The sequence below is a fragment of the Paroedura picta genome, chromosome 4, assembly GCF_049243985.1.
Source record: "Paroedura picta isolate Pp20150507F chromosome 4, Ppicta_v3.0, whole genome shotgun sequence".
NCBI classification, from domain to species: domain Eukaryota; kingdom Metazoa; phylum Chordata; class Lepidosauria; order Squamata; family Gekkonidae; genus Paroedura; species Paroedura picta.
The window spans coordinates 84475997-84488344 of NC_135372.1; the positions used below are offsets into that span (position 1 = coordinate 84475997).

At 42.9% G+C, this 12348-nt stretch overlaps 1 protein-coding gene across 1 annotated transcript; it reads right to left on the bottom strand.

The window, feature by feature from the left end:
* Positions 1-5183: 5183 nt before the first annotated feature.
* LOC143834699 (coiled-coil domain-containing protein 71-like) lies at positions 5184-6205 on the bottom strand. The gene is made up of 3 exons (XM_077331376.1): positions 6073-6205; positions 5842-6018; positions 5184-5792 (listed from the first exon to the last, which is right to left on the bottom strand). The coding sequence occupies exons 1-3, from the start codon at positions 6203-6205 to the stop codon at positions 5497-5499; spliced, it is 606 nt and encodes a 201-aa protein (XP_077187491.1). The 3' UTR covers positions 5184-5496.
* Positions 6206-12348: the final 6143 nt, after the last annotated feature.

The window sequence follows — 12348 nt, forward strand, 5'->3', positions numbered from 1 at the left end:
CTGGCTGCATGTGAAGGAGCAGAGAATCAAACCCGGATCTCCAGATTAGAGTCTGCTGCTCTTAACCACTACATCATGCTGATTTAATGCTGCTTAATACCACTCACCATCATTCTCAACAGCACAGTTTTCAGACAGGTCCAAAGATTTCACACTTATCATACATGGGTGATTTGAAAGTATATGGAGAGTCATCAACATAGATCAATTCTTTACTGAATACAGTTTAAATATTCAGCAAAGATATAACAATGGAATTTGGCCTTGACAAATGTGCAAAGAAAAATAGGGCGGAACCAAGACAAAAAGAAGACGAAGAAACAAGTGGTGAAGAATGAAATATAATATTTTAAAGTTATACATTTATACTGGTCTAAAAGACGGCAAATAAATGTCTTTGAGTTTAATAGTTATACAACCCCTATGCATTTACATGTGCTGCTTTGTCAGGGGGACTCTTTTAGATTATTTTAAGCTCCATTCCCATACATACCAATACATGGTACAGGGAATCAACATTTGGACAGTCCCAGTTACTAAGATAAACAGCTGGCATTATCAACTGGAAACAATCAGAATTATAAGGAATAGATCACAAAACTCAATGCATTACTCACTACTACAAGTGATGTTGGTCATCTTTATTTACCAAGAAAATTAAGTGCAAGAGGTCTCTGGAAAAATAAAACCAGATGAAATCACAAACCAGTCAAGATCATGGAGAATGATGAAACAAAGATTCTTTAGGACTTCTGGTTACAAACAGTAAACACCTGGCACATAACATCTCTAATATCTTAATTGTAGAAAAATGAGAAATAGGGTTTTATTTAACCCTAAAAGTTAGAAATTAGGATATTAACCAAATATCTCAATAGGGTTATGTGCCCAGAGAATTTTAGAGTAAAAACGATTTTTTTTTTCTTATTTATCTGTTTTTCTTTTGCTTCACTACCTGCTGGCTGGGAATTTGCTTAACAGCTGGTCCCAAGCAATGAGTGCAGAACTAATTTTTCTCTCTCTCCCTTTTTAATTGCTAAACTATGAAACAATGATATGCAATCTGAGAGAAACTTAATGGAGATCATTTTAATGCATGGCTTTTTAGAATTGAGTGCCAGCTCAAGGAGGAAAAAGCTAGTTTTAATTAACTGCTCTACAACCTTTGGAGTCTACAAATGAGACCAAAGAGATGGGAGAATGAAAGAGATGGGAGAATGAGGATAGTAAACCACAAATCTGATTACTAGTATACCGGTTAACTTTCAAATGATATACATAATTGGACAAGAAACTGCTAAAGGATTAACTGGAGCCTCAAGAAAAGTTTATGAAGAGCAAGACAAGGCTAGCAAAATTTGTTTAGAAAATTTCTCAATTAGGTTACAAGAAAGTAAAAATACAAAGACCAATCTAGAAAAGTTATTAAATCTAATTGATAAACTTTCAACTGCCGTAAAAGTGCTAGTCGAGGATCTACAAATTGAACTTTTTCTGTTGTGGGTCAGCCAGGTTGTTGAGGACTCATCAGAGGAGGAAAGGGCCAGCATAACCAGGCCAGAGGCAGCAGAGGCCAAGAGGAGGAGGTGCAAGCATGCCAAGACTTGCAACCAAGAGCTTGTACAGAATCACCTCCACCTCCCAGCTCTTATCCGGCAGATGAAAGCTAATTGCCTGTTTCCACCCATCCAGGATCACCTGCACTATTAGAGAGGTGAAAATATAGGCTTAGAGCAGAGCTTCAGGCTATAAGGAAAAGTGCTCACCCCATGAGTAACATCAGCTATCTTCTGAAAGTGATGTTGCAGGATTAAGACTGAGCAGCTAGCTTAATTTCTTGGAGTGGGTTGTCATGCTTGCCTGACCTCTGGGGTCCTGAACCTCAGACTTAAATGACTTTGGATCTTGTCTCTGGTTATTTGGAAGAATGGTGAAGGTTGCTGCAATCTGATACCCACACTTGGTCAGACCATTACAGTTTCTAAGTTCCATTCTTGAATATTATCTTGCATTCCTTTCAACATGGGAAATCTTCTGAATTGGAAGATGTTCTGAGGATGTTCTGACACTATCCACATCAGTATTGTTTCCTCTTAGCGGTAGCAGCCCTGCAGGATCTCAGACAGAGGTCTTTCATATCACTTCCTATGCACGTTTTTAAACTGGAGAATTGAACTGAACTTGGGACCTTCTGTATGCTAAACAGACACTATCCTACTAAGCTGTGGTGCCATGGATATCCTGAACATATTTATTGACAAATAGTAAATATAAGTCTTCCTGGTTCAAATTGGGTTGTGATGGTGGTGGTGGTGGTGGGTTTATTAATTTCCTCTGTACCATTTCCCACACCTTAAATTTCCCCAGCAGATGCTATTTGCTCCACTGGTGGAAACAAGGAAGCATATTTGCCCAGCAGAGAAGGAAGGAGATCTGAGAAGAAGAGAGAGAAAGCTACTGAAGGTTAAATTAGAAAGCCAAAAATTGCCTGTGGTATTATCTGCAGTTAAGTATTTCTGTCTGAAAACCTTAATTCCTAGTTACTGGTTTGCTGACTCTAAGGATTAAATATTGTCTTTACACAAAGAGACCTCAACTAAATTATTGAAGTTGAAATGATTGTTACAAATACTGCCAATGTACAACAATTACTTACAAACAGCCACATCTAGAGCACACAGATCATTACAATCACCAAAGCTAGTACACCCAGGCCTGAGCAGTGAAACAGGAAGTATACATAAAGGTACAATCACTCTGTTTAGAAAACTGATCCATTCACCTCACTACCAATGCACAAAACAAGGAAGGTGTATTTGGGTAGTTCACAGTTTGAGTTAGATTCTTTGATCGTTCTATGGCACAGGACACAGTTTTAGCCTCCACCCCATGCATTCTAGGTTTCTTTTAAAATAGACTTCCTTCAGCAACCCACCTTATCTTCACACGTAAATGGGAGGGGGAACTTGTTTGTTTGTTTGTACTGCAGTTGATATCAGCTGGGGGAACTGGATTATTTGTACCATGGAAAATATGAGTCTGCTTGGCATTTAACATGAACTTATAGAAATTGAGAAATCATAGAAGCATAGAATCATAGAATAACAGAGTTGGAAGGGACCTCATGGGTCATCTAGTCCAACCCCCTGCACTATGCAGGACACTCATGTCCCAATAGCTCATCTACTGTAACATGCCACCCCTTTGCCTTCACAGAATCAGTCTCTCCGTCAGATGGCTATCTAGCCTCTGTTTAAAAATTTCCAAAGATGGAGAACCCACCACCTCCCGAGGAAGCCTGTTCCACTGAGAAACCGCTCTGTCAGGAACTTCTTCTGGATTTTTAGATGGAATTTCTTTTGCATTAATTTCATCCCATTCATTCTGATCCGTCCGTCTGGGGGCAAGAGAGAACAATTCTGCTCCATATGGCATCCTTTTAAATACTTGAAAATGGCTATCAGATCCCCTCTTAGTCATCTCCTCTCTAGGCTAAACAGACCAAGCTCCCCCAACCTTTCTTTATATGTCTTGGTCTTCAAACCCTTCACCATCTTTGTTGCCCTCCTCTGGACATGTTCCAGTTTGTCAACATCCCTCTTCAACTGGGGTGCCCAAGACTGAACACAATGAGGCCGAACCAGAGCAGACTGAAGCGGTACTATCACCTCTCATGATCTGGACACGATACTCCATTTGATATAGACCGAAATCCCATTTGCCTTTTTAGCCACCAAGTCACACTGTTAACTCATGTTCAATGTATGTTGTACTAAGACTCCTAGATCCTTTTCACACATGCTACTGCCAAGACAAGTCTCCCCCATCTTATATGGGTGTATTTGGTTTTTCCTACCTAAATGCAGAACTTTACATTTGTCCCAGCCAGTTTGGTGTAGTGGTTAGGAGTGCGGACTTCTAATCTGGCATGCCAGGTTCGATTCTGCGCTCCCCCACATGCAACCAGCTGGGTGACCTTGGGCTCGCCACGGCACTGATAAAACTGTTGTGACCAGGCAGTGATATCAGCGCTCTCTCAGCCTCACCCACCCCACAGGGTGTCTGTTGTGGGGAGAGGAATGGGAAGGCGACTGTAAGCCGCTTTGAGCCTCCTTCGGGTAGGGAAAAGCGGTATATAAGAACCAACTCTTCTTCTTCTTCTATTGAACTTCATTCTATTCAGTTTAGCCTACTTCTCGAGCCTGTCAAGATCAGTCTGTATTCTGTTGCTGTCTTCAGTTGTGTTTGCTACCCCTCTCAGTTTAGTATCATCTGCAAATTTAATAAGTATCCCCTCTAATTCCTCATCCAAATCACTTATATATATATATGTTGAACAACACAGGCCACAGGACAGATCCTTGGGGTACTCCACGTCACTCTTTTCCAAGAAGATGCTGAGACATTAACAAGTACCCTCTGGTACACTGGGTAAGATTTGTCAACCAGTTATTGATCCACCTGACCGAATTAGGATCCATACCGCATTTTACCATCTTGTGAAATCAGATTCTGAATCAGCAATATTATGTTATACAACCCCCCCCCCACAAGCTCCCTTATTATCTCATTTGGATTAGTATGATTGGGAGGAAGAGGTTTGAAGCTTTTGCAGTTAATTCCTGTCACCAGAATAGGTGGGATTCCTCTTATTTTGTATGGCAGTTTGCCTACCAGTTATTATGGACCAGCCTTTCACAACTTTCTTATCATTGAGAACCCCTGAAACATTCTTCAGGTTTTGAGAACCCCCAGAAGTGGTGCAATCATAAAGAATATGGTTGGGAAGCATAGCTGACTATATGCCCATGTGGGACCTTTCTCTTCTCACCTCCTCGGGGGGGGGGGTTGACATGATCATATATGGTCATATCACACGATAAATGCTGGACAATTTTTAAAAATATATTAAAATTAATTAACTCCCACCCATTCAGGAAACCCTTCCAGGGGTCCTCAAGAAACCGCAGGGTTTCATGAAATCCTGGTTGAGGAAGCCTGGTATAGAAAAACAATTTCTGTCTGTCCCACAAAGCCTTATAAGTATGTCTGACTACAGTTCTTATTCAGTAGATATTTATATTTAATAAGTATACAAAATATGATTGAAATAAAACCCAACAGATTTACACTTTGGAAAAAAAAAAGGAAGGGGGGGGGAAATGAAAGAAATCACAGTACAGCAGTACTCCTGGTGCTGCTGCCTCCAAATTGTGTGCTCTGCCACGTTTAACAAAAGCACTGCAGAAGTAGGTCCCGGCGGAAGCCAGTGCTCTGCTCCACGTTTCTCTCAAAAGAGCCCCAGAGACCTCCTCTGGCGTTTCTACACATGGTTCTATAATCCAGCAGCTCTGCAGAGCTTTCCCCAACTGGTAAGCTGTGGCTAGGTGCCCCAGGACTGCAGACACATGTCACTAAATCCTCACCGAGTTCAAGAGCTGGGAAGGCAGACTGACCATCCGCATGCTGTGACCACGCGGCCTCACAAGAGCTGACTCAGGGGACACTGTGAGAGCCAGGCAACGGCTGGATTCTGATAACCGGGGAGAGGTTGACCCTTAGGATCTTCTGTGCCCTCCTCCTCAATTCGTCATCTGAAGAGCTGTCCACCTTGATGGTCTGGAATTTCAGTGTGTTCGAAGCGAGTTCTGGTTGACTGGAGGATGGAATGGAATTGGGTTTCTTTCTGTGCGACAGCTCTTTCCCATCCTCAGCGTTTTTCCTTTTCTGCCCAACTGTCTCTTCTGCCACCTGCTCTCCCGTCCGTTTTGCCCACTGATGGCTCTTTAGTTCTGGAGGCCCCTGCACGGCAGCTCTGGGAGGTGCTTCCAGAAATTCTGCCATTCAGGATTCCAGAGGCTTTACAAGTGTTGCTTTCCCGCAGTACCCCACCCTTTGGTCCAGTCAAGGCAGCAGAATCTGGCACTTTCTTTATTATGTGCCTATACCGTTTGGGGTCCAGCTGGCCTGGTGACATTTTTGTGGCCTTGACTGCTGGAAGCTGCCTGGATGCGTTAGCTGCCTTAAGAAGTTTAAGGTCTGAGGGAGAGATCCCCAGATGCCCTTACTTGCATCTGGACTCCAGGCAGGATGCGGTGGCTTTCAGTGGGACCAAGGCTTCCAGGACCACAGAGAGCCTCATGGCTGGATAGACACCAGGGTACATGTTAGCGGGGAAGCCCACTGTCCTGGGCAGAGTGATCATGTTTGCTGAGCAGATCTTGGTAAGCTTATTGTCATCTAAACCTGCACTGCAGAAAGGGAAAACCAGCCAGTACAGAATGCATCCTCCTAACAAGGTCTATGGTTTCCTTTTACTTTTAGTTCTACCCAGCTCCTGCACAGCCAGATAAAGTCAGAGCAACCTTGTTAGTGTGTGGTAGCAGAATTAAAACAAAAACAAAAACTATCCCAATGTCTAATTTTTCTCTCCCCCACCCTTATTTTTCAGTGTTAATTTCATTTCACTTATCCTGGTTGGCAATTCATTTAATAGTAGTGTAGAAGCTAACACCTGTTAATATTATGGAGAGAAGGTGGAGTTAATATTTCCCTGTAACCTTTTAGAGTAGTAAGAGGATGCTTCCCCTCCCCCTCTACTCTTAACATGCATGATAATAAATATTAATCTGTCTCCATGATAACAAATGAAGAACAGAAGTTATTTTACATTTTACCCAAAGCAACTTTCATGATTCTCTTCTCTGTTTTATCCTCACAATAACCATGTGAGGTAAATTAGGCTGAGAGGGAATGAAGGGCCCAAGATCATGCAGCTAGCTTCCATGGCATGGGAAAAGAGTTGATCCTGGGTTTCCCAGATCCTACTCCAACTCTTTAACAATTATACAACCTTAATTTCCATTGTAATTAGCAAGGAGATCTGGAGATAACCTGAGCCAAGATATTCCAGTTCCTTTCATTTTTAGCCCTGAAATTCCCGTGATCATTCTGAAGTTGGTAGCCACATTTTGAATTTCCTTGTTTTATTTTCTAATGAGGTATGCTTGCCACAATTGGTCAGACAAATAGACAAATGAATCTTTTTATTTTTATGGATTCATGCTAACAGCCAGCCAAGTAATTTGTTTTATTAGGATATTTTGTTTTGATCAGGGTCATATGGGGGAGATTTCTGAGTCTAGCTCATTGCCATTGTCATTATATGATGCCTATATCACTGTGATCCCAAAACCTGGCAAAGACCATATTCAGTGTGCAAATGTTTGACCTACTTCTTTGCTGAATGTAGATGCGAAGAAATTAATTTCTGTTCTTGCTAGGAGACTTCAGAAAATTTTGGTACACACAGACCTGATAGATTTTATACAAGCTAGGCAATGATTTGGTAATCATAGACTGGTCACTGATTTGATTCCTTTAAATGGCTAAATATTAAGTTGCCATTCCCTTGCTTGATGCTGAAAAAGCTGAAAAACATTTGACAAAATGTATAAGAAATATATTTATGCTAAAAAGACTAAATTTTGTTTTCTTCATGAATTTTGAAGTGGATTAGAATTCTTTATTCATCTCCCAGATACAGTTTGCTGACTAATGGCATAGATTCCATTTCATACACTCTTGAGAGGGGTACTAGACAGGGTTGCCTTCTTTCTCCTCTTATTTTTGATTTATGTCTGGAATATCTGGCTTGTGCCATTAGAGGAAATAATAATGCCTTGTACATAACTCTATGGAATTTAAAATGATTCTTTATGGAGATGATTTTTTATTATTTATTCTGGAACTTCAGTTTTCCATTCCTGCATTAATGAACATGATTAATAGCTTTAGAGACTTGTCTGGATAGTTGACTGATTGGGGAAAATCTGAGTTAATGCCAATGGGGGACAATATATCATGGAATGTATTTGCCTATGGATAGTTTTGGTAATTTCCAGATGTTATTACTTACTTAGAATATTGATTCCTAAAGATATTATACCAATTATACTAATTTTAAATTAAATAATTAGTGATATATCTTTGGATTTAGACAGATGAACATTAAATTTGTCTTTATGGGGCAAAGTAGCTACAGTCAAAATGATCCCCTTCTAACCTCCGTCCCATCCCCAGGGATGTGAGGGTGGAGGCTAAGGGAAAGGGTCCGACATTGGTCTTGTGCAACGCAAGGTCGATTAAGAACAAGGCCGCGACTCTGCAGCATTTCTTTGCGGAGTTGAAGGCTGACCTTGCTTGTGTGACGGAGACCTGGCTGAGAGATGGAGAGGAGGTGGCCTTGAGAGAACTGTCCCCAGCAGGTTATTCCGTCCTTCACCAATCCCGGACCCAAAAGAGAGGAGGGGGGTGGCAATTCTGGTCTGGGAGGCTTTCTCCTACAGGGCTCTCCCGGTGCCAGAAATCAGTGGAGTGGAATGTGTTGGTATTGGGTGGGACTCAGTCGAGAGCTTGGCTGTCTGGTTGGTATATCGTTTGCCCAACGCACCACCAGACACCCTGCCCCGCCTCCTGGAGGCGGCTGCCGCCTGGGCGTTGCAGTTTCCCAGGCTTCTAATCCTGGGTGACTTCAATGTCCATGTAGACGTGCCCTCTTCAGGTTTAGGTGGGGACCTGGTGTCATCCATGGTGACGCAATTTGTTGCTGGGCCCACCCATCATGCCAGCCACACACACGACTTGATTTTCGGTGCCGGGGTAGAGGTGGATCTGGATGCAGCTCTGGCTGTGCCATGGTCAGACCACTATGCCCTGCGGGCCCGGCTCAGGATACCACCCCTTCCCCAGTTGGGCGGCAGGCATATTTTTAGCCCGCCTGCGGAGACTTATGGATCCGATTGGTTTCCGGAATGCTCTGCGGGACCCGATGCCTCCTGGCGACTCACTGACAGCCTTAGTGGAGGACTGGCAGTCCCATCGAACGGCCGCTATAGATGAGATCACCCCTAAATATCCTTTCTGCCCTCGACTCAAACGGCCCCCGTGGTACACGGGAGCACTCCAGGAGAAGAAGAGGGAAGTGAGACGACTAGAGCGAGCATGGCAGAAGACTCGCAATGAGGCTACAAGAACATCTTATTGCATGCTTATGAGGGCGTATGAGATGGCGGTGAAAGTGGCAAAGAGTTTTTTGCCGTGGAAATCACGTCCGCCAGCTCTCGCCCGGCCCAATTATTTAGAGTAGTTTGATCCCTCACCACCATTCAGGGGTGCCAAAATATTAGCCAATTGAATCCCGGCTGTGAGGCATTAGTGAGCTGGTTGCCAATTGCTGCCCGGATTCGGTTCAAGGTTTTGGTATTAACCTTTAATGCTTTACGCGAGTTGGGACCCACATACTTGAGGGACTGCCTATCGCCCTATGTCCCCCGCAGGACGTTATGCTCTGTGGGGGGAAATCTATTGGTCATTCCCGGCCCTAGAGAAGCGCGCCTAGCCTCAACCAGGTCCAGGGCTTTTTCGGTCCTGGCCCCCACCTGGTGGAATGAGCTCCCGGGTGAGCTACGGACCCTGCGGGATTTGTCAGCATTCCGCAGGGCCTGTAAAACGGAGCTCTTCCGCCAGGTTTATGGTTGAGGCGGGGGTCTGCGAGGTAGCTCATTGCCCCCCTGGGGGGGTCTGAAGTATACATCATCTCCCCCATTCTCTATCGCCTAGGCAGGTGGGAGTAGATTGTGATTGGCTGCCACCATGTTATGATTTTTAATGTCTTTTAATGGGGTTTTAATTGGGATTTTTAAGACAACTGTTACCCGCCACGAGCCTACCCAGAGAGTGGAGGGGAAAAAAATCAAATAATAATAATAATAATAATAATAATAATAATAATAATAATAATAATAATAATAATAATAATAATAATATACCCAGGGCTACATATATTTTTACACTGGAACAACTGATAGACTATGATAGTGAATTTTAGCCATTTTCTCAGCTTGGGTCTTGTCAACTTCAGCTGAATAACAATATTTATAATCATAGAATCATAGAATCATAGAGTTGGAAGGGGCCATACAGGCCATCTAGTCCAACCCCCTGCTCTACGCAGGATCAGCCCTAAGCATCCTAAAGCATCCAAGAAAAGTGTGTATCCAACCTTTGCTTGAAGACTGCCAGTGAGGGGGAGTTCACCACCTCCTTAGGCAGCCTATTCCACTGCTGAACTACTCTGACTGTGAATTTCTTTCCCCTGATATCTAGCCTATATCGTTGTACTTGAAGTTTAAACCCATTACTGCGTGTCCTCTCCTTTGCAGCCAACAGAAACAGCATCCTGCCCTCCTCCAAGTGACAACCGTTCAAATACTTAAAGAGGGCTATCATGTCCCCTCTCAACCTCCTTTTCTCCAGGCTGAACATTCCCAAGTCCCTCAACCTATCTTCATAGGGCTTGGTCGCTTGGCCCCAGATCATCTTCGTCGCTCTCCTCTGTACCCTTTCAATTTTATCTACGTCCTTCTTGAAGTGAGGCCTCCAGAACTGCACACATACAATGCCGTATACAATGGGACTACGACATGTTGTGATTTTGATGTGATGCCTCTGTTGATACAGACCAAAATGGCATTTGCCTTTTTTACCTCTGCATCACACTGCCTGCTCATGTTTAGTTTACAATCCACAAGTATCCCAAGGTCTCGTTCACACACAGTGTTACCTAGAAGCGTATCCCCCATCCAGTAGGCATGCTTTTCATTTTTCTGACCCAGATGCAGAACTTTACATTTATCTTTATTAAATTGCATCTTGTTCTCATTTGCCCATTTTTCCATTGTGTTCAGATCTCGTTGAACTCTGTCTCTATCATCCGGAGTATTTGCCAGTCCTCCCAATTTGGTGTCATCTGCAAACTTGATGAGTAGTCCCTCCACATCTAGATCATTAATAAATATGTTAAAAAGTACCGGGCCGAGCACCGAGCCCTGAGGTACCCTGCTACTCACCTCTGTCCAGTCTGATGAAACACCATTGACAACAACTCTTTGAGTGCAGTTCTCTAACCAATTCCCTATCCACTTAACTATCTGAAAATCCAGATTGCAGTCCTTCAACTTATCCGTCAGAACATCATGGGGAACCTTGTCAAAAGCTTTACTAAAATCCAAGTAAATGACATCAACCGAATTTCCCCGATCCAGCAAACCTGTTACTTGGTCAAAAAAGGAAACCAGGTTGGTCTGGCAGGACCTGTTGGAGACAAATCCATGCTGACTTCCTTGGATAACCAAATTGTCCTCCAGATGTTTGCAGTTCGCTCCCTTTAATATCTGCTCCATTATCTTCCCCACAACAGAGGTCAGACTCACTGGTCTGTAGTTTCCCGGGTCATCCTTCCTTCCTTTTTTGAAGATTGGAATAACGTTTGCTCTCTTCCAGTCCTCCGGGACATCTCCAGTCCTTAAAGAGGTCCCGAAGATAATGGACAAGGGCTGTGCAAGTTCTCTGGAAAGTTTTGAGCACTCTCGGGTGCATTTCATCCGGACCAGGGGATTTGAACTCATCCAGTGCAGCTAAATGCCTCTCGACAACCTCTCTATCCATGTTAACCTGCCACCCAGACACTATACTTTGGCTACGGCCATCTCTAGATATGCATAAACACTTTGACCTGTGGGGAAAAACAGATGTAAAATAGGCACTAAGCCTTTCTGCTTTCTCTGCATCCTCCGTTAGAGTTTGTCCATCCGCACCCAACAGTGGGCCTATTGCCTCCTTTACTTTACGTTTGCTCCTCACATAACTGAAAAATCTTTTCTTGTTACAATGGGCTTCCCTGGCCAATCTTAGCTCACTCTCAGCTTTGGCCTTGGCCTTTAATGCATCATCTGTTGGTATTTAAATGTAGCCCTGTGGCCTTAAGTGTCTCAGAGTCCCTTTTGTTCCTGGAAACTCTAATTGAATTGATGCAGAAAATGAAGCTTACAAAATTTGTAAATATTTGAGGTTAATGAATAAGTATGATATACAGATTCTTGCAAATGAGTGAGATCACCCTATTTTGCGAAAGCAATGGGATTATGGCTATAAAGTTTATACGTGCGCTTTCCCTGGATCTTAAATTGCAACATTCAACAAAAAATATGATTATGATATATTATTATTATTTCAATTTATTACCCACCACTCCCAGAAGGCTCATGATGGGTTACAACAGTATGAATAAAATCCCGATAAAAACCCCCATTAAAGCCCCATGCATAAAACAAACATAGAACCAATAATCATAGCAAAGTACAGAATAAAGTGTCTATCTGCTAGCATTGTGTCTCACAGTAAAGGTCCCTTAAATATATGCTACGGGAATGTCCGGTCATGTTTTTTTTTTCTGTGACATTATTCCTCATATCAATTTTGTATTGGAATGTTCTTTGTTTTTTGAGG

What these genes read in the sequence shown, in the direction of transcription:
- LOC143834699 (XM_077331376.1), bottom strand. Translation starts at nt 6,205, where the DNA reads ATGATCACTCTGCCCAGGACAGTGGGCTTCCCCGCTAACATGTACCCT. An exon ending in ATCCTGCCTGGAGTCCAGAT is followed by an intron (nt 6,019 to 6,072) that starts GCAAGTAAGGGC and finishes TTCTTAAGGCAG; the next exon opens with CTAACGCATCCAGGCAGCTT. An exon ending in AGCCTCTGGAATCCTGAATG is followed by an intron (nt 5,793 to 5,841) that starts GCAGAATTTCTG and finishes AGGGGCCTCCAG; the next exon opens with AACTAAAGAGCCATCAGTGG.